This window comes from Brachyhypopomus gauderio, unplaced genomic scaffold (genome assembly GCF_052324685.1).
Source record: "Brachyhypopomus gauderio isolate BG-103 unplaced genomic scaffold, BGAUD_0.2 sc40, whole genome shotgun sequence".
In the NCBI taxonomy this organism is placed as follows: Eukaryota; Metazoa; Chordata; class Actinopteri; order Gymnotiformes; family Hypopomidae; genus Brachyhypopomus; species Brachyhypopomus gauderio.
In genome coordinates this window covers 872,128-895,309 of record NW_027506868.1, presented here as the reverse complement: position 1 = coordinate 895,309, position 23,182 = coordinate 872,128, and the positions used below count along the sequence as shown (strand labels likewise).

The 23,182-nt window shown below is 43.7% G+C and overlaps 1 protein-coding gene across 6 annotated transcripts in view; it reads left to right on the top strand.

Annotated features, from left to right (window-relative positions):
• The window catches only part of dgkh (diacylglycerol kinase, eta), a 109,530-nt gene that overhangs the window by 79,485 nt on the left and 6,863 nt on the right, over window positions 1-23,182 (top strand). For all 6 annotated transcript variants that reach the window (XM_076985310.1, XM_076985311.1, XM_076985309.1 and 3 more), the window contains 4 exons: window positions 1,493-1,606; window positions 22,362-22,496; window positions 22,591-22,857; window positions 22,946-23,038. In XM_076985310.1, coding sequence (XP_076841425.1) covers window positions 1,493-1,606; window positions 22,362-22,496; window positions 22,591-22,857; window positions 22,946-23,038 — 609 coding nt within the window. The remainder of the gene's footprint in view (window positions 1-1,492; window positions 1,607-22,361; window positions 22,497-22,590; window positions 22,858-22,945; window positions 23,039-23,182) is intronic.

The following is a 23,182-nucleotide window of genomic DNA, read 5'->3' as shown; positions in this document are numbered from 1 at the left end:
TTCTTACTCCCACCCCTCCAAGTTAAAATCTTTTTGTTTTTATCTCTGAGTCGGACAGTGTCTGAATGTCATGTCTGACATGTATTATGTTTAGTATCTCTATGTTCAATGGTTCAATGAATATTGTTCACTTCTTAATAAAATATGGACAGCACAAGATGCATGTGATGTGTGGTACCTGCAGAACACTGAAAAACTGAGTGAACAAAGCTGGTTGTATATAGGGTGGCCACTTTTCAATATTGCTTTAATTTTGGTATTTGGCTTTAATTTTGGTATTTTTTACTATTATGGATTTTACTATATTTGGCATCACCTCTCGTACACCAGCTGCCCCCCACCCCCCGTCCGTCGCCATACCAGATATTGCAAATACTCATATTTCTTCCACACATCAATGTTCTCTCCATCCAGTTCACTAAAATTTTAAAAAGCTCGTGCTGGTGAGCATGCTTAATGTAGTTATTATACAGTGTACATTTGCAATATCTGCAGACCATTTAGCAATTAATTATAAACTTCGTATATACTTTAATGGTAAAACTCAGTTTACATGCTGCTGTGAAACAGAACCACCGCGTTCCGCCATGTTTGAAAACGCTGGGAAGCTGGTGGGGTGGGCGTGGCTTGGTCCCAGAGGCGGTCTCAGAGCTCTGTGTCAGTCCGGAATCAGTGATCAATGGAGATTGCAGAGGAACGCCTTCATCTAAGACCCTCCCACACGTGAAATGTGTTCCAAAAGTCAGAAGCAAAAAATGAAGCAGAAGCAAAGAGAGATTCCAGAAGCAAAAGACCTTATTGGGAAAATCCAAAAAAACAAAAACAATGGAACCAAAAACTTGTCAAAATGCAAATGAAAATAAGTTTCAAATAACCAATTATATTAAAAATATATACTTTTGATATATTTTTTTCTGTTTTGCATTCATAACATATACTTTCTGCTCTTGGATTTACTTTTGCTTTTGTGGAACTATTGAAACAAAAATCACACCATAGGTCTGTTTCAGCCAACTGTAGAATGAGGGGATTTCCCCTCTCTAGCTCCAGAGCACTGGATGTATCACATGTTTCACTGTATCCTGTCAGGGCTCTACAAAGCCTTGTTACGTAAGTGCCATCCCTGAATGCAGAGCACTGACGTGCCTGTGATCTCAGAAGCACATTCAGTGGAACGTTCCAGAAGGCTTAGCCTTGAGCTGCTGAACTTGTGGGTCAGCACTTGGCCTTCAGCTCACAGCTAACAAACCATTTGGGACACATTTACTGTTGCCCTTGTTTTGACTGCAAATGCACACATAACTATTAAAAATATCACAAACAATTACTCATGAAATGAATTAGCTTATTGATGGATGTTGCAATGTTGGATGTGAGGGGCCCTCTAGTGGATATATAATGAAAACAAAATGCCCTGAATTTGTTTTTTGCATGGAATAAATTAAATAATAAATTAAATTAAATTTCATGTTATTTTTTATTTGACATCTAGATTTTTTGTGCTCCATCGTTTGATGATAAAATCTTGGAGGTAGTGGCTGTGTTTGGGAGTATGCAAATGGCAGTGTCCAGAGTCATCAAACTCCAGCACCACCGCATAGCTCAGGTGAGACCTACACACACACACACACACACACACACACACACATACACACCACACACACCACATAGCTCAGGTGAGACCTACACACATACCACACACACACACACACACACACACACACACACACACACACACACACACCACATACACACCACACACGTACCACATAGCTCAGGTGAGTCCTACACATACACACCACATACACACCACATACACATCACATAGCTCAGTTGAATCCTACACAACCACAACACATACACACCACATAGCTCAGGTGAGTTCCACAAACACACACACACCACATAGATCAGGTGAGTCCTGCAGTGCTGACACTTGATTCATCTGTTTTCCATATGCAATATGAAGTTTACTATTTTAACTCTCAGAACTGTTACCGCCCAAAGTCCTCTCAACTGAGATGGCTACAAAGATATTTGAGGGGTCAACACCTTGGATTATGTACCAGTTGTGTGGTGTTGGGGCTGCCAAGAGACGAGTGAGGTGACTTATAGTAAACCCTTGAGGCAAAGAAATGATCAACCATGCATTTGTAGGGAAAGAGAATACACTGAATCCCAACAAACATCCATCCATCCATCCCGATTAATCTCACTAATCGGGGTCTGGAGCCAATCCCAGCATCTCCGGGCGAAGGCAGGTATACATTTACGGCATTTCGCAGACGCTCTTATCCAGAGCGACTTACAAAAGTGTTTAGTCAGAATATGCATCTCTATCTAGTATAAACAGGTTTAAGTCCAAACTACTCGGGCTCAAGCACTGCCATAAACAGTTGCCAGTGCTGATACCTAGAAAGAAGACAACAAAATATAAGATTAGACACAGAGCAATACCTAGCAAGACTGAAATACCTACAAGACTACATTAGCAAGTGTTCCCAGAGATAAAGTGCAATTACGATTTATACCAATGCTTCAGTAGGTTAGTGCTTATAAGTCCTTTACAAAGAGATGGGTCTTCAATCTGCATTTGAAAACCATGAGAGAGTTCGCTGTTCGGATAGCCAGTGGAAGTTCGTTCCACCATCTGGGAGCCAGGACAGAGAAGCATCTTGTGACATGTCTTCCATGAATCTTGAGGGATGGCGGGTCAAGCCGAGCCGTACTTGAAGCGCGAAGGGCTCGAGGTGCAGATCGACTCTTGACCATTGCCATAAGGTATGAAGGAGCTGGTCCATTTTTGGCTTTGTAGGCAAGCATCAGAATTTTAAACTGTATGCGAGCAGTCACGGGAAGCCAGTGAAGGGAGCGCAGCAGTGGAGTGACATGAGTGAACTTGGGTAGATTGAAGACAAGCCTTGCTGCTGCATTCTGGATCAGTTGCAAGGGCCTGATGGCCTGCAGAGGAAGACCAGCCAGGAGAGAGTTGCAGCAGTCGAGCCTTGAAATGACAAGAGACTGGACAAGCACCTGGGAGGCCTCCTGAGAGAGGAAGGGTCGGATACGTCGGATGTTGTAGAGAAAGTATCTGCATGACCGAGTCAGGTTCGTAATATGGGCAGAGAACAACAACTGGTCATCCAGAGTCACCCCAAGGTTTCTTGCATCTTTAGATGGAACAATCAAAGAGTTCTTGAATGAGATGGCAAGATCCTGCTGAGGACCTGTAGCTCCAGGGATGAACAGCAGCTCAGTCTTGCTGGGATTGAGCTTTAAATGATGTTATACCATGGACACGTCGCCAGTCCACCACATGGCCAACACACACACACACACACACACACACACACACACACACACACACACACACACACACACACACACACACACACACCCTACGGGCAATTTAGAGTGATCAATCAACCTACCATGCATGTCTTTGGAGTGTGGGAGGAAACCAGAGTACCCGGAGAAAACCCACATAGGCACAGGGAGAATATGTAAACTCCACACAGAGCAGCCCAGACCGAGAATCAAACCCAGGCTGCCTTGCTGTGAGGTGACAGTGTTAACCACCACATCACCATGCCACCACCCTAACAAAAACCATAAAAAATTTTATATATACATATATAAATATAACGCAGGTTTTTGACTCCGATGAAGGTTCCCAAAGGTGTCAGGCAGCTCAATCAATCAAAATGTATTCATATACAGTTGTTGTCACAAAGCAGCTTTACAAGTGTCCGAGTCCAAGCCCGCAGTGAGCAAGCCAAGGGCGACACTGGCAAGGAAAAACTGCCTAAAAGCATGAGAAAGAGAGGAACCATGACCTTGAGAGGAACCAAGACTCAGGGGGGGAACCCATCCTCCTCTGGCCGACGCCGGTCACCATAACAACAATTAAAGAGATTAAAAAACAAAGAAAATATGGGAAGGATAAATAAATCTCATCTTGGTGTGAATTTATATACATGAGTTCTTTATGTAATTCCTATTCAGTCCTAAACGACTTGATGGTTGGTAATGGTAATCATAGCAGGGGATAATTCTGGGCGATGAGAGGGTCCAGGGCAGTGGATTGATTCTTCATTATAGCTGGTTAGGCAGGAGGTGGCTGACCCAGGATGGATCTTTGAAAAGGCTCATATCTCCTCGTCTCAGTATTTCACGGGCAGCCATATGGAAAAATAAAACAGGGAAAATTAGCTCTGAATGGGATCATATGCGGGACAGATGAAATTTTAACATTTCTGGAGTGTTACAGCTTAGCTAAAAGGCAGAACCAGAAGGTAACACAGACTTGGGAGCATTCTGAGACATTGGCATCCCTCCACTACACCATCAACAAACTTGAGTGACCATGTGCAGTGACAGGATGACAGCACCAGCACCCCAGTCTACCATAAAACCCTTTGCCTATGAACCCCTGGATCTATACCTTTATCTAAGGGGGCACATTAATTACGCTAAACTAAATAAGTAAGTTTTCAACCTAGGTTTAAATATTGAGTCCTGGACACATTCTGGAAGGTTATTCCATAGTTGGGGGGCCTTATAAGAAAAGGGTCTTCCCCCTGCTGTTACCTTATTAATTGTTGGAACTAATAAGTGATCTTAGTGAAAGTGGGAGTTCATAATAGGAAATACTTTCCTTGAGGTAATCAGGAGCAAGCCCGTGCAGTGCTTTAAAAGTTTTGCGACATCCAGCATTTAACATCTCTTACGCAGGACTCAATTTTTCCTAAACTGAGTTTGTCATCAGGTTTGGTTGATATGTAAACTTTTCACTGCATAGCAGTGAAAGTTGACACCATGTTTGTTTATAACTACGCCCAATGGCAGCATATATAATGTAAATAATAGTGGTCCTAAGATGGAGCGGGACTCCATATTTCAGTTTTGTGCCTTTGGATGGAATATTATTGAGCTCTACTAAACTGATAGCGATTAGTTAAGTAAGAATTAAACCATGAAAGTGCTGTGCCTGAGATTCCAACCCAGCTTTCTAACTGTTCTAGCAAGATCCTGTGATCTATTGTGTTGAAAGCTGCACTAAGATCCAGAAGCACTAGCAGAGATACATAGCCTTGATCTGAGGCAAGAAGGAGATCATGTGTTACTTTAACTAGGGCTGTTTCAGTACTGTGATGGCGCCTAAATCCAAATTGGAACTTTTCAAATATGTGATTCCTATAATAATAATAATAATAAATTTTATTTAAAAGCGCCTTTCAAGTGACCCAAGGACACTGTACAATAGATAATAATAAAAATAAAAAGTTTTTTAAACTTAAAATGACCATAGAGACAGATACATAGTATCATCAATATGCTAGTTTAAAAAGATGAGTTTTGAGTCTGGTTTTAAAAACATCTAAAGATGAACAAGCTCGCAGTGCGTCGGGAAGACTATTCCACAGCTTTGGACCCGCAACACAAAATGCTCTATTTCCAATGGTGCTTAGCTTAATATGTGGGACCTTGAGCAAATGGAGGCTTGAGGACCGAAGAGTACGCACTGGAGAGTATGGTTGCAATAGACTACTTAGGTAAGAAGGGGCAAGGTCATGCAAGGATTTAAACACCAACATAAGCAATTTGTACTGTATTCGGTACTTCACTGGAAGCCAATGAAGACGACTTAGGACTGGAGTAATATGCTCCCAAGATCTTGTATGGGTCAGTACCCTAGCAGCAGAATTCTGCACATATTGCAACCTGCTCAAAGCCCGAGCAGGGAGGCCACACAACAGAGCATTGCAGTAGTCAAGTCTGGAAGTAACAAATGCATGGACTATAGTCTTGGCGGCAGTGAGAGAGAGGAAAGGGTGACTCCTAGAGATATTTTTAAGATGGTAGAAAGCTGTCCTGCATGTGTTGTTGATATGTGAGTCAAACGATACTGTAGAATCAAAGATTACTCCGAGATTTCTCACTAGTGTTGAGGTAGAGACAACAAAACCAGGGATACAGACAGTAGTGTCACTAAGCCTTCAGCAGGAGAAGCAATTATGATGGCTTCAGATTTATTATTATTTAAGCTCAGAACGAAGTTCTCAATCATCCAAGCCCTCACATCAGTTAAGCATTTCAGCAAGGCACCAGATGGCAAGCTGTGGGAAGGTTTTGTACAAATATATATCTGGACATCATCAGCAAAACAGTGAAACTGCAGCCCATGATGTCTATTGATGTCACCAAGAGGAAGGATATACAAAATAAAGAGCAGGGGCCCGAGAACAGAGCCCTGGGGGACACCATGTGACAAGGAGCATGTGTCAGATTGAAAACTTCCCATTGAAACAAACTGCTGCCTACCAGAAAGATACGATTGAAACCAAGCTAATGCAGTGCCAGTTACACCAAACATGTTATTGAGCCAAGTTAGTAAAAGGCTGAGACACCGTATCAAAGGCTGCAGTAAGGTCCAACTGTACAAGAAGACTCAGCAGTCCTTGGTCAGCTGACATCAGCAAGTCATTGACAACCCTAACAAGAGCAGTTTCAGTGCTGTGATTCCTCCTAAAACCTGATTGGAAGACCTCGAAAAGATCACATGATTCAATATGTTCTGTTAACTGAGCAGCTACTGTTCGCTCCAACAGTTTAGCAAGGAAAGGGAGATTAGAGATGGGCCTATAATTTGCGAGGTTCTCAGGATCTAAGCCAGGCTTCTTGAGAACTGGAGTTATAGCTGCCAACTTCAAAGAAGCTGGGACCATTCCTGAACTAAGTGAAGCATTGATAATTTTGGTAATAAGAGTGATTTACCATATTGAAGGTAGAAAAATAGCTGCTGCTGAACTGAGGAGATAGTTGTGGAATGTTTAGCCTGGTTGCAGAGGGCTGGAACTGGGAGTAAATTGTAAGTATTTTGTGATTTTAAAAGTCCATGAACCGAGAGCAGAGTTCAGCTGAAGGAACCATAGGCAAACTTTTCACAGGGTTCAATAGGCTATTAACAGTAGAAAAAAAGAGCTCTAGGGTTACTGTGGGCACCAAGAATAACATCAGAATAATAGTGTGTTTTAGCTTCCTGTAGTTTTTCCTTATAAAACAAGACATGATCACTATAAGCGAGGGCATGCACAGTCAGGCCAGTTCTGTTTGAGAGTCGTTCAAGCTGGCGACCAATAGCTTTCAGCTTGCGGACCTCAGCAGTGTACCAGGGAGCAGACTGAGAAAATGTAACCAAGCGTGTTCTTAGAGGTGCCAGGGGATTTAAAATGTGTGACAATGTTTCGTCATAGTGGGTCACTAGCAAATCAGGATCTAAGCAGTCAGGTACCGGACTCTGACTGAGCATCTCCATAACAGCTAGAGGACTGATATTTTTAACGCTCCGGAATGTAAACTGGCGAGATTGACGCTGCCCTCGCTGTTGAGATGATAGTGGAAAGTCAAAGAACACAGCTTTATGGTCAGATACACACAGATCAACGCCTCTCACATTAAAAGGGGTATTACCCATAGAGCAAACAATGTCCAAGATGTGGCCATTATTATGTGTAGGGAAATCAACGTGCTGAGAAATATCAAAGCTCTGTAAAACATTCAGAAATTCTTTAGCAAACAAACAGTTACCAGAATTAATATGAATATTAAAATTGCCAAGCAGCAACAAATCATAATAAACAGGAATAAGTGTGGAGATTAGCTCAGAAAACTCTGCCACAAAAACAGATGAGGTTTTTGGTGGGCGATAAATAAGCAGAACCAATACAGGTTTAACAGCAGAGACCAATAGCGCCAAACACTCAAACAATGTCATATTTGGGATTAAAACTGTTTTCACTTTGAGGCCAGGGCTGTACACCACTGCGAGTCCTCCTCCTCATCCAGTTAAACGAGGTTTATCTACATATTGATAATGTGGAGGCAAAGTCTGATTGAGCGCAAAATACTCATTGGGCCTCTGCCAGGTTTCCGTGAGACAAAGCAGGTCAATGTCATGTTCCTGAATAATATCTGCGACAAATAAACGACAAAAGCCTTATTATTTAAGGAACGAACATTAAAAAGAGCACATTTAAGATTATGATCAGTGCTCGGAGCATGTAGAGATGTTGTAGACATGTAACACAGGTTCTGGTTATATATGATTCCTATGCAGATATGAGCATAATTGCTGGGCTACAGCTTTTTCTATGATCTTGGATATAAATTATGTGTTTGAAATAGGCGTATTACCTATGAAATGTATTACCTATGAAAGGTTTTATATTTTGTCTAATATTCTCTATTTTATTATCAAAGAAAAAAGAAATCAATAAAGACATTACTAGTGAGGTTTCCTGGAATCTGAGATTTAGCGCCTGCTTGATTAAACATTAAACATGAATTTGTAAGCCTACATACTGTACATTAAAAGGGGTTGATAACATGTTTATTCAGCTAAACATGATATTTGTAATGTAAGCCAACATTTAGTACATTTAACCTCACTGACGTAATTTGGGGGGGACTTTTTCAAAAGCCGGTTTTGGTCCTCTGCAGTTTTAACGGTTAAAAAGAAATATTTAAATAGTGACGAATCTAGCGCTAGGACCATGCAGAAAACGACTGCTCCAAGCTCCGCTCCGGTAACACTTTACGTTCCTAAAATGAATTTTCCATGAAGCAAACCTGGAAGCAAAACTTCGTGGCTGCATCCATGTAAACACACGTACGATTTGTAAATCACAGGTTTGAAAACTCGTTCTCGCCCCTACTGTGCAATTTGGTTAGGAATACAGCCGAGCTAAACTATCAAGTTGAAAGTCATTATAGTTTGCTTACCCATTTTGACCCAGTTCCCAACCCAACTTTAAGAATAGATTAACGGTGATAATTTTTATATCGCCCGATAAGAGTATCAAATTAACGAACGCCGTTAACGGCTGTTGGGGGCTTTAAACTTCTATCAACCACTATAGCCCAGCGCGTTCGTTTGATGGGAAAGAGATAGCAGGAACTGTCATGTTCTACCAAGGAAAACCACCATACGACTTGTCTCTATGCCGTTTATTGCAGAACTGAACATGACTCACCTCTGCCCCTAGAGGCATACATTGGTACAGCTTATAACGTATAGCTTGTCTAACGTCAGCCATAGGCTTTCACCACATCCCCCTTACTGAAAGTTGAAGAGTGACTACTCCCTCGGGTTTACTGTCAACATGTAAACATTTTAACTAAACATTTTAACTTGCATGTTCTTTACTCTCAGACTTTTCATTTTTCAAACTTTACCGAATAAAAGTTTATCCCCCCTATATAGTGTAGCCTGTCTACAGCATAAACAATTAGAACATTTTTTTTTACAGGTTCAGTCTGTCTGGTTTCTTTATTTCTCTACCAGACCTGGTTCTTGGGGTGTGAGGTGTGTTCACAGTCGGCGTGACTGTTGAAGCAGTCTCTTCGCCTCTGTCTGTCCTGAGTAACTGTTGCTCACACTCTGACCTCCGCTCTGGCATGGGATTCAGGTGAGAACGGTTCTGCCGCAGTGTCCCCTGTGGTCCCTGGACCAGGTATGATCGTGGAGAGCTGTGTGCGGACATCACAGTACCTGGCTCAGCTGTGTCTGCGATCCAGACGTCGTCTCCTGGCGACAGCTTACTCGGGTCTCGTGCTCTGTGTCTGCTGTGATAGTGTTGCGCGCCTGCCTGCCTCTTCTCTCTCTCCTTCTGCCGAAGATCGCCATGGTCCGGGAGTTCCGGCTGTAGCTTCTCTGGCAGAATAGGCAGTGTAGTGCGCAACCGCCGCCCCATGAGCAGCTGTGCTGGACTGTAGCCGTTGCTCAAGGGTGTCGCTCTGTACGCCAGCAGAGCGCGGTATGAATCACCGGGTTTTTTAAGCAGGTTCTTCACTGTTTGAACGGCGCGTTCGGCTTCACCGTTGCTCTGGGGATGTTTTGGGCTGCTGGTTACATGCTCAAAGCCATAGTCGTTGGCAAAGGCTTTCATCTCATGTCCAGAGAATTGTGGCCCATTGTCACTGATGAACGTCTCTGGAATGCCGTGGCGTGCGAACATTGATTTGAGATGAACAATGACATTTGCAGATCTTGTGGGGCTGAGCTGGGCAATCTCAATATAACGAGAGTAATAATCTACTGCTAGAAGGTAGGTATTATCCTTCAGCATGAAAAGGTCTGCACCCACTTTTTGCCATGGCTTATCGGGTAACTCGGTTGGCATCAGGGGTTCTCTTGGATTGACCCTCACCTTAATGCATTCCCTGCAGTTAAGCACTAGTTCTCTGATCTGGTTGCTTAACCCTGGCCACCAAACAGCTTTGGTAGCCCTCTCCCTACACTTCACTATGCCCTGGTGCCCCTCATGTATCTTCTCTAACACAGCGTCTCTCATTGTGGCAGGAATGACTAACCTTGAACCTCGCAGCAGTAGACCGTTGTGCACATTTAGGACCGCTCTCTCGTGCCAGTAGTGCTTGGTGGGCCCCTGCAGCTGGTTCCTGTCCGGCCACCCCTCCACGCAGTACTTCATGACCTGTGCGCAGACGCTGTCATCCTGCAGCTGTTCGCGGAGTTCCGTCAGGTATCTGACGCTGGTTGGGAGGTTCTCCATCAGCGATTCCACGTAGATGTTGGTGTCCTCCATCAGGTCTTTGTCACTGCTCGTCACTGCATTTGTCAGTGGAGCGCGCGAGAGTGTGTCGGCTGTGATGAGGCTTTTCCCAGGTGTGTGTGAGATTGAATAGTAGTACCTCATTAGGCGCATTCTGAATCTTTGTATTCGTGGTGGTAGTGCATCTAGAGCCTGGCCTCCTAGTAGGCTCACTAGTGGTTTGTGATCTGTCTCTAGTTCAAAGTGCACTCCAAGAATGAAGTCACTGAACCTCTCACAGGCCCATGTTAATGCCAGTGCTTCTTTCTCCAACTGGGCATATCGCTGTTCTGTGTCCGTCAGCGACCTGGAAGCGTATGCAATGGGTAGCCACGCTTCCGCCTTTTTCTGCAGCAGTACGGCTCCCAACCCATAAGATGAGGCGTCAGCTGATATCTTGTGTGGGCTGTTCGGGTCGTATAGCTGGAGAACTGGCGCTGAGGAAAGCTCACGCTTGAGGTTGTGGAATGCCCGTTGCTGGTCGTGCCCCCAGCTCCACATGTTTTTCTTTGAGAGCAGGGCTCTTAGTGGCTTGTCCTTCTCAGACAGGTTGGAGATGAACTTCCCCAGCTGATTCACCATTCCTAGGAAGCCACGAAGTTCGCTGATGTTCAGCGGCTCTCTCATGTCCTGTACAGCTTTAATTTTTTCCAGGTCGGGTTTCACCCCTTCTGCTGAGACGATGTGTCCTAGGAACTTTACCTCTTGTTTCCCGAACTCGCACTTGGCCATGTTTAGTGTTATGCCTGCCGTCTCCGCCCGCTCCAGGACAGTATGCACTCTGCTGTCATGCTGCTCCATCGTGTCCCCCCAGATGAGGATGTCGTCGACATGGCAGACAACGCCTTCGAGGCCTGCCGTGACTTCTGATGTCATCCTGTTCTGGAAGTGCTCCGAGGCTGAGCTGATACTGAAGGGAAGCCTGTTGAAATGATACCTCCCAAACGGTGTGATGAAGGTTGTGTATGGAGCTGAGTCTTTTGAAAGTGGTATCTGCCAAAAGCCCATGTTCGCATCGAGCTTGGAGAAGTATTTGGCCCCTGTCAGCATGCCTACGGTGTGTTCAACTGATGGCAGGATGAACTTTTCTCTGCAAACAGACTCGTTTACGGGTGACATGTCTACACATTCTCACCTCATTGTTTTTCTTGGGAGCCACCACCATGCCACAACACCACTCAGTTGGCGCCTCGATGCGGCTGATGACGCCCAGACTCTCTATCCTCTCCAGCTCCCGCTTCACCTTGCCCATGAGTGGCAGTGGCACTCGCCGTGGAACTTTGAGAGAGAAGGGTTTCGCGTCTGGCTTGAGTTTGATGGTGTAGGGCTTCTGGACCAGCCCAAGTCCATCGCAGAGTTTAGGATACATCGCTCTCACTGACTCATGGTCTATCGTGTCTAGTCTGGCAACCAGTTTAAGTTTTACTGAAGCTGACCTGCTCAATAAACCAACGTGTAGATCTTTGACGATGTAGATCTTTTCCCTTGTGCTCCTGTTTTTATATGTAAGTGTTTCTGTGACTGACCCCAACACATTCAGTTTTGCACCACCTGGGCCATACAGTCGTTTTAGGGCTGTTTTTACCTGTTTGCTACCAGGCACAATATTTTTGTACGTCTGCTCTGGTACGGCTGTTACATCGGCGCCCGTGTCTATCTTAAGACACCTTGCTGCCCTGCAAGCCTATCTCGGCCATCCATGGCTCTTCGCCAGAGGATAGCACACCTAAAAACAGTCCATCTACGTCCTTGGCGAGTTCATTTACAGTGCTAGCGTGCCTGCATACCTTTCTGTAGTGCCCTTTTTTGCCGCAGCTGTTGCATTCAGTGTTCCTTGCTGGGCATTTAGCCGCAGGATGAGGTGGCACTTTTCTGCATTTATGGCATGCTTTCTGTCCAGTCACTGTGTGTGTGGATTTTTTCATTTTCGCTGGCCCCCGTGCGTGTTGCGTGGCTCTGAGTTGGGTCGTATACCGCAGTTTTTCTTTGCTCTTATGCAGCGCGTCCACCGCCATTTTGTTAGCAGCGCTCGTCTCCCCCCTCAAGTCAGTCTGTTGGCGCGAAATTTCCTCAGACTGCCTAGCCATCGTGATCGCTTTGGCGAGAGTCAGTTGGCTATCGAGCTGCATTTTCTGAGACAATGTTGAATCTCTAATGCCCACTACTAGTCGGTCTCGTATAAGTTCGTCGTGTAAAGGACCGTAAGCACAGTTCTCTGCTAATGCATAAAGTGCTGTGAGGAATGCGTCCACTGATTCGGTGGGTTGCTGCTTTATTTGGTTAAACTTGGCCCGCTCATAAATTACATTTTTCTTAGGGACGAAGTAACCGTCGAATCCCCTTTTTACTGCATCGTACTGCAGGGGCTGCTGCTGGGTTAACTCTAGCCCTCTTAGCACGTTGTCCGCTTCATCACCCATGCAGTAAACTACCGTGTTAACCTGATTCTCCTCGGAAGAATTGTTTAGGTTACTTGCCAGTCTGAATCGTTCGAAACGGCGAATCCATTTTTCCCATTCTTGGGGTTTTGAGAAGTCGAACGGTTCCGGTGGCTTGATAGTGAACGTTGCGCTCGGGATGGCAGCGTTACCTAGCGCATACCTAGCGTTAGCCTCCTCCAGGCTATCCGGTACAGCATTAGCCTCTTGCTCGCTCATCTTCGCTCAGCTAATTAATTAATTAGTTAATTTATTTTTAACGCCTCCGTGCGTCTTCTGGAGCTGGATCCTGACTTTTACGCTGTCTCAAATTCGCAGGTCGTGAAAGTCTACATTTCTGACACCATGTCGTGTTCTACCAAGGAAAACCACCATACGACTTGTCTCTATGCCGTTTATTGCAGAACTGAACATGACTCACCTCTGCCCCTAGAGGCATACATTGGTACAGCTTATAGCGTATAGCTAGTCTAACATCAGCCATAGGCTTACACCACAGGAACAACCATACCAAAATTATAGCAATACCAAAAAGGCCCTAATTAAAACAGATATCTCTGGGGATCTCACATCCTAACATTTACATCAGAGAGACCCAACAAGTGTTGGTTCATGCAGTCTTTATATACTATTTCTCCACGCCCAAATGCTCAGATCTTCTTGTATACCTTACATGGTATTGTTATTTGAGCAAACATGATTTTGCTGTTCAAGCAGACATGACTTTTCCATTTGTTTCAACATATTAGAATATCTGTTCAAAGGGATGCTGTCCTACACCGGTATGTTGTACTTCTCCTTTATCAGTCTAACACTGCGGTCCTCAACTTCCCGCTGACCGGGTCATCTTCCCTTTGAAACTCCTTACACATCATGATTTCCCAAGGCCCTTCTTAGGGTTCACAGCTTAAACACATCTAATGCAGCAGCTATATTCAATTACTATATTATGTTAATGGTAAGCAAAATATATTGTTGCTAATGCTAGTGCTAAGCAAAAACCCAAAATCACAACACGGCCCACCACTAATATATATATTAGAGATGTATATCTTCACCACTAAGCTAGATTCGATACACATCTCGATACACTGCCACCGATGCGAAATAACTGCGATACTCTGAAACCCCTTGTCGATACGATGCGATACAAATCACTCCTGTTCACAATATGATGCGATTCAAAAATGATTGGTAACGATATGACTTATTATATGAGGATTCGGTTTGATAAGTGATCATTCGATACAGTTAGTTGAGGTTTGAGGATGTATTGGCCTAACCCATCAGTTTTCTTAACTCAATAGCACAATTCTACTTTACTCTCTATTAACATAGTGAATATTATGATCTGCAACACTACTGTCTGCTAGACTTAAAGGGAGTAGCGGCTGCAGATATGTCCACACCGTGCCGTCTTTTCACGTGTGTCGCCAGGTTCGTTGTGCTACTGACGTATTTGATAGCCCCACGGCATTGTTTGCAGATTGCGTGCGTCTTGTCAAGTTGACCACATCGCTTAAAAAACCCAAAATATTGCCACACGTTTGATTTGTGTGTCTTTTTTGGTGCATTAAATATCTTTGTCGTTGCTAATGCTCTCGTTTCCCTCCATCTTTGTTATGTACGTTTGCGTCAGTACCTGAGGACACGATGGTGCATTTATGTTGCCTCGAAAAAAAAAGAAATCAATAAAAAAAAAATATGTTGCCTCTGAAAATGTTAGAATAAGGAATAGATACTGGAAAACAAAACACCAGATTTAATCATGGTATTTGCCGATGCAAAAAGGCTAGAGGCGATGCATCGTGAATCCGCCCGCAAATTAAACTCGATGCACGTTGAATCTACCAGTGCAGTCGAATCGCAGACATGTGTGCCGATTCACCGATGTGAATCGGTGAATCTCCACATCCCTATTATATATTTATATAAACGCATATGTACACAAGTTAGGGGTGGGACGCGATAAAAAAATTAATCGAATTAATCGGAAGCTTTGTAATTAATTGAAATTAATCGCATTTTAATCGCATTTCAGTATTTAACATGAGAAATATTAATTTAAGCTTGAATGATGAATGAATTAATGAACATAATCATAAACTTCAACATCTTTTTTATTTTTCCACCAGTCTACTACACAGACCAATAGATGAGTGCAGAAAACAGTTCAGAACACTGGAAATTCTGACCAAAAATGATGTTTAATTTTGTGAGTTTTGCTCAGGATATTGAAGAATTGAAGTAAATCAGTAGATGTTTTTAATACCATTTTAGATGGTATATTTTTCTTTAATTTCCCAGGCCTCTGCCACAGGCATCTCCATAGTGCTTAGAAGTGGTCTTCTGCATGCTCAAAGCAAATGACTGGATCTTCATCATCTATAGATTCATCATCTATAATATGAGCTGTCACACCAAGATAATTCTTGTTGCTAACAGAGGTCCAGTGATCCCCAGTCAGAGCCACATTTGTGGCGCTCTTCACAATAATCTGTTTTACTTCCCTTTCCTCATCATACAGCTGCTGGATTTTCTTCGACATTGTCTTTCTGGGGTGGGTTTCCCGAAACGTTCGTAGCGCTAAGTACTTCGTAACCTCGTATGAAACGTATGAGGTTAAGAAGTACTTAGCGCTAAGAACGTTTCGGGAAACTCACCCCTGGACGGTAGTTCGTAACTTGCATCAGTTGACGCAATGTGCAGCGCTTCTTGTAAGTCTTTATCTTCGACCACAGAGAGCGAACAACACAAATAATGTGACGCGTCATGTATAAACGCGTGCGGAGTCGCGTGCTACGGCCACTCACGAAAGTTTAATCCAGTCTTAATGGTCCAATGAAGGTCATTTTAAAACCAGGACATTAACTCACTTAAAAAAAATCCGGGACAGGATGTGAAATATGGACATGTCCAGGGAAATACGGACGTTTGTTCACCCTATCGTACTAGGAATACATTTAGCAGCTAAGTTATCATTACTGACCTGCGCGTTAGACCCAACATGTTTTGCATTGAGGTGGTAACGAAGGGTGGAAGTGCTCCTGTGATAAGCGAACTCCTTCCTACATAAAGTGCAAATAACACTATTTGTGTTTGTACTTCCATCTCGAAGTTTCTTATATTTAAATTTCCCATCCACCAGCGTATCCTCTTCAGTCATCTCCATCATGATCTTATTGTGCGTCCATATAATCTGTATGTCTGGAACTCGTGCACTGAGGAACATTCCACGGTGCAAAAGTGTCTCATGCGTTAAATGCATTAAAATGCGTTGATTTTTTAGTGCGTTAATTTTCCTGTAATTAATTAATCGAAATTAACGCGTTAAAGTCCCACCACTAACACAAATACATTTACATAAAAAAGAAAGTAAAAATAATAATATGTAATAAATAATAATGGTTTTAATGGTAATAATAATGATAACAATAACTGAAAAGGGTATAGTCTGAAGCATTAGCTTATATTGACTACCCTTTTTAATCAATTTTGTTTTTCCAATTATGTTATTAATAATACACTTTGCTAATCTCCAGAACATTCATGCATTACTATTAAAAACCAATATCAAGTTATACATATATAAAATTATTTCTCTTTATTATAAGTATCTATTAGCTTATTTTTAAGCATGTTTTTAAATTTGACAAGTGAACTGCACATTTCTATGTCCTTGTCACAACTGTTCCACAAGTTTACACCTTTGACAGACATACATCTACTTTTTGCATTAGTTCTTACTCTTATTTTTTTAAACATACCTGTTCCCCTAAGTTCATGTGTAGTCACTTTAGTTTCAAACAATTTCAGAATATTAAACAGAAGCATATTTTTTGTGCTTTGTACTTTATTAATGCTGTATGAAGGTCAACTAAGTCACTGAATTTTAAAGTTTTTAAATTAATAAATTGTTTATTCATGATAATTTGATCGGTTTATAATTCTTATAGCTATCTTCTATAACATGAATATTGGTTTAGTGTTGGTTTTATATCTCCACACAGTAGGCCATGTATGGGATTATGAAAGAACAATATAGCAAATAGAGTGATTTAAAATATCTTTGGTTTTATGTAATATTGCAATAGTTTTAGCCATTTTTGTTTTTACATTGTTTGTGTTGTTTGCAGCATAATTTGTGATCGATTATAACACCTAGAAATTTGTTTTCATAGACCCTCTCTATTTCAACATCATTAATCCTAATTTTAATATTATTCTTGATTTGTCTATTGCCAAATACTATAAAGTTTGTTTTACTCAAATTCAGTGACAATTTGTTCATATCAAACCATTTTTTAACTCTTTTAATACCCGTTCCACTGTATTCAGAAGTTGTCCTAAACTTTGTCCAGAGCAATATAAATTGGTATCATCCGCAAATAAGACACATTGCATCATTTCAGATACTTTACAGATGTCATTTATGTACAATATAAACAATTTTGGTCCTAGTACTGATCCTTGCGGAACCCCACATGTGATCTTCAATAGATCGGATTGAATATTGTTTATTTGTACATATTGATGTCTATCTTCTAGGTAACATTTGAGCATGAATATGCTAGTCCTTTAATCCCATATCTCTCCAGTTTATTCATGAGTCTATAAACACCCCAACAGTATACTCTCTATTATCTATTGCCATGGAAATCTCCTCTACTAGTTGCATCACTGCCATCGAGATGGACCTATTTGCTCTAAATCCGTATCACTTAGTAATCTGTGTTTATTTATAAAACTATAAATTCTGATTTTTTTGTCAGTTTAGAAATAGTACTAGAAAGAAATCTAGGATTGTTTTTTATTATTCTCAATCAATGCGGCTAAGTATGCTGAGTGTGCTTTAGTGAGTGCCCTTTTGTATTCAATCAGGCTATCCTTCCAGGCACAGTGGAATACTTCCAGTACATTAGTACATTGCCATTTCTGCTTTCATTTATGTGCTATTCGTTTTAAGTTTCGAGTTTGGTTGGTATACCATGGGGCATACCAGATCTAGCCTTTTTATATTTGAGTGGAGCTATATCCATATCTATAGCTGATCTGCAGGTGTTTTCTAGGCAGTCGGTTAGAATAACTCCTCTGGATCCGATGGCGAGTAGGCTAAAGCAGAAAATCAGGGAGGGTTTCAGTAAACTGTGTAGCTGTTGATGAATTTATCAAGCGCTTTATACAATGCAGAGGAGATGAGCGGGTTTTTAGGTTAAGATGTGTTTATGGGCTCCTCTTATGGTAGGACCCTCTGTAGAAACCAATAATGGTGGTGAGTAATAGGCAGTAGGTGTTGTCTGTTATGATGGAATGGATCCTTGAAGTGGGAGTGCGGTTTTTGGAGAACTTAAACTCTCAGATTCCTCAGCTAACAACTGTCCTCAGATTTTATGAAACATAAAATGTCTTTCTGCATAGAAAATGGTTCATCTGCCTTATCCGGTTTCGGGTCGCTGGGGCAGTAACCTAAGCAAAGAAGCCCAGGTTTTACAAGGGTAAAAACTGGTCCAGAGTTCCACGACCAGGACAGAACCCACATTGTTCCTCTTGTAACTGAGACTCGACAATCGACCGGACTCTCTTCTCCAAAACCCCTGCATAGACCTTAGCAGGGAGGCTGAGGAGTGTGATCCCCCGATAGTTGGAGCACACCCTCCGGTCCCCTTTCTAAAAACCCGGGTTAGCCAGTCCAGAGGCACTGCCCCCGATGTATACCCGATGTAGCAAAGATGTGTCCAGGCGTGAAAATCTGTCACCTTTCGGCGAAATTTGCCGTTTTGAAGTTGAAAAGGGTGACCTACATGAATCGTGTAGATCCGATGAGTTTTTTGTTTGGGGGGGGGGGGGGGGGGTCGGGAGATTATATGTATTAATTATCATATTGACGTAATAAGCAAACAGAGCACTTCCGAAATCGGCAATTTCAATGACAGTGGCCAGCCAGCAGTTTCCGCCCAGAACCTTCATAGAGGCCAAATTGCGTTTCAATCATACCAACGTTCTTCATTCATGTTATTCATTTACTGCTAAGCGGGACGAGAAGCAGGACCTAGTGCTACACCGGGACAAGTCAGAAGAGCGTACATTTACCACTACATTTACCAGATCGTACATTTACCACTACATTTACCAGATCGTACATTTACTACTACATTTACCAGATCGTACATTTCGCAGTGGATTTAATTGGGTTATTAATGGTTTCAATCGTTTTCATATTTTGCGGTAAAACAAAGTTACTGCCGTTCGCTACAGCGTTGAACACTGTCAGATCTAGCCACAAGCTCTTGTGATAAATAGGTAGATAGATAGGCCTATTACAGGGGTGCTCATTACGTCGATCGCGATCGACCGGTCGATCGCGAAGGAAGTGTCGGTCGATCGCGAAGGAATGTGCGTAGATCGCGTCACATAAAATAGTAGTAGATGAATCGCACATCTGCACTGACGGTTGTATTTTGATTGACATTCACGGTAGCCAATCTGCAATCCACTCAACAAATTACGCCACCCCCCGCTCAACATATTACGTTTGCCACCCCCTGGTATTGAACCTGGTATTTTTACACTCATTTTCGCCGCTGATGTATTTATTGGTTCATTAAGACGTAATGGTTTTGACTGAGCCATCTGGAATGGCGAAAGCAGCTTATCGCGTTTACGGATCTGGCTCCATACATTGAATCCATTGACATGACAGTCAAAAAAAAATTTTTTATGGATTTTACTATATTTTACGGAGCCCGTAAGGTGACATCATGTAAAAAAATTAATAACGCGTGGCCACGACTTATTAATGTGTGGGAACGAGATACTAATGTCGCCTTTCACACGCGGCAACAAAGTTTATTTTTTCACAGCAAAGCAAGCAGATCCCAGGGATGTTCGCGAACTGACTGCCCAAGGAAGGTAAACCTGGCTTTATATAAAGTAATACTTAATTATCTTGTTCGCACGCGTTAGTAAGTCGTGGCCACGCGTTATTATATTTTTTACATGATGTCACCTTACGGGCTCCGTAATATTTGACGTCACATGTCAACGCCCCCCCCCACATGTCAACGCCCCGTCGCCGTATCCCCATGACGTCACATGCCCCGCCCCCCGGTCTTCTCACCTTTTTAACCCCTGACCCATTTTCATGCCTGTGTGTCAGCCAGGACAGCCCTACAACATCCAAAGCCTTAAGAAACTCAGGGCAGATCTCATCTACCCCCAGAGCCTTGCCGCCAAGGAGTTTCACAACTACCCTGGTCACGTCAGCCTGAGTGATGGGCAAACCCCCGTCTGAATCCCCCAGCTCAGCTTCCTCTATGGAAGATGTGATGGTGGGATTGAGAAGATCCTCAAAGTATTCCTTCCACTGGCTAATGACATCCCCAGTTGAGGTCAGCAGATCCCCAGCCCCACTGTATACAGTGTTGGTCAGAAACTGCTTTCCCCTCGTGAGTTGCCTCCTGTACCCATCTGCTGCCTCCGGAGTCCCACGAGTCAACCAGGCCTGATAGGACTCTTTCTTCAGCATGACAGATTCCCTTACCCGAGGTGTCCACCATCGGGTTCGGGGATTGCTACCACGACAAGCACCGACAACCTTGCGGCCACAGCTCTGGTCCGCCGCATTGACAATGGAGGCACGGAACAAAGCCCACTCGGACTCGATGTCTCCGGCCTACCTTGGGATGCTGTCAAAGCTCTGCTGAATGTTGGAGTTAAAGACCTTTCTGAATGATATGTTTGGGTCTGTCAGGTCTGTCTGGCATCCTCACCTGCCATCTGATCCAAATCACCACTAAGTAGTGATTGGTTGACATCTCGGCTCCTCTCTTTACCTGAGTGTCCAAGACACATGGTCGCAAGTCCGACATGATTATAAAATCGATCCTGAGACCTAAGGTGTCCTGGTGCCATGTGCACTTATGGACACCTCTGTGCTCAAACATGGTGTTCGTTATGGCCAGAATGTGACGAGCACAGAAATCCAATAACAAAACACCTCTCAGGTTTAGATCGGAGAGGCCATTCCTCCCAATCACACCCTTCCAGGTCTTACTGTCATTGCCCATGTGAGCATTGAAGTTCCCCAATACCTGAGTTTTTGCCTCCGCAACGGACAAAGCCGCGATCCGCTTGGCCCTCCTGTACCCATCCCCAGAAGGGGCTCCTTTCAGTATCCCCTCCAAGAACTCCAAGAAGGCCAGGTACCCTGAACTGCCATTTGGTGTATAAGCACAAACAACAGTCAGAGCCTGTTCCCCAACCCAAAGGCGCAGGGAAGCAACCCTCCTGTCTACCGGAGAAAACCCCAACACACAGGCAGCGAGCCGGGGAGCTATGAATAAGCCCTCTCCAGCCCTCCGCCTTTCACCCTAGGCAACTCCAGAAAAGAATAAAGTCCAGCCTCCCTCGAGAGGATTGGTTCCAGAACACAAACCGTGTGTTGAGGTGAGCCCCACTATATCTAGTTGGTATCTCTCAGCCTCGCACACCAGCTCAGGCTTCTTCCCAACCAAAGAGGTTTAATTCCATGTCCCAAGAGCCAGTTTCAGTAACCAAGGATCGGTACACCCAATCCACAATGCACCGTACCCCTTGTACTTGCACAGGTGGTGGGCCCATGGGAGAGTGAACCCATGTATCTCCTTCGGGCTGTGCCTAGCTGGGCCCCATGGGTAGAAACCCGGCCACCAGGTGCTTGCCAAAGGAGCCCCTCCCCCAGGCCTGGCTCCAGGGTGAGGCCTCAATAACCCTGATCCAGCCGAGGGTATCTGGGTCCTGTTATTTATGAATTCCATAGGGGTTTTTGGATTTAAAGTAGTCTTATTAATAACAACCACTCATTTAGCATAACATTAAGCATAGCACTAAGCCTAACATTTAAGCATATTATTTATCATCATGCATAGCATTTAATATAACATATAACATATACACCTGTATTTTAAGCTACTGTGCAATCCTCCTAAAAGTGTACAGCCCAATCATTAAAAAGCACAAGTTCCTTTTGATGACAAGCACAAGAAGGAAAGACAGTAATTTCAACAGGCAGCAAACCCAAGGTTTCCCATCAAGGAGATTGCAGAGAAAGTGTGGCTGAAAGCCATTATCTGATCATAACCCTACCTGGCTTTCTCTATTTAAGCCTCCCTATTTAGTACCTCCCTGGCCTACCAACCCCTAGAGGGTGGGAGGAGGTACAGCACCATGATACGCTTGGGCTTGACCGACTGGTTACATGACCATACTGACCATACTGGTACATGACTTTACCAGTCGTGAAATGCTCTCCTTCTCTTTGACTTGATCATAGTGTCGCACAGTGAAGATCACTATTCTGGGAGATGAAGGAGTGCCTGTCCAGGTGGACGGAGAAGCCTGGATCCAGCCGCCTGGCGTTATTAAAATCCAGCACAAGAACCGGGCCCAGATGCTCACAAGAGACAGGGTGAGTGCTGATGTGCCGTGTGCACACCTGTGTGCTCGAGGCCTGTGGGACTGGAGCCAGCCCGGCTGAAGCACTGTGCCTTGGCCCTCCTCAGGCATTCGAGAACACGCTGAAGTCGTGGGAGGACAAGCTGAAGTACGACAAGCCGTCCCTGCGCCCGCACCTGTACCCACAGCATTCCGTGGACCTGGCCACCGAGGACGAAGCCGCGCTCGTGCAGATGTGCGCCCGAGCCGCCGACGAGCTCATCACCCACATCTGTGAAGCAGCCAAGACCAACGGGCTCCTGGAGCAAGAGCTCGCCCACGCTGTCAACGCTGCATCGCACGCCATCAACAAAACTCACCCCAAGTTCCCTGAGGTGAGACATGCTGAACACGTACAGTCAAAATGTTGGTGTTTGGTCATGATGTACTGAAGTATGGTGTCTCTATGCTTCTGTATTTTAGAGTCTGACCAGAAACACAGCTATTGAGGTGGCCAGCACGGTGAAGGCCTTGCACAACGAGACTGAGTCATTACTTGTAGGGCGAGTGTCTTTGGTAAGGCCATTTTTCAAAAGTTCTGTGTTATTTTTTCCTTTTGACAGTGGAGCCTCATTTACTAAAGGATTAACTCCCTGATGCCAGTGAGGCTGAATGAAACATTTGAGCTTGTCATGGTTTCCTTTGGCACAGCTGTTGTGC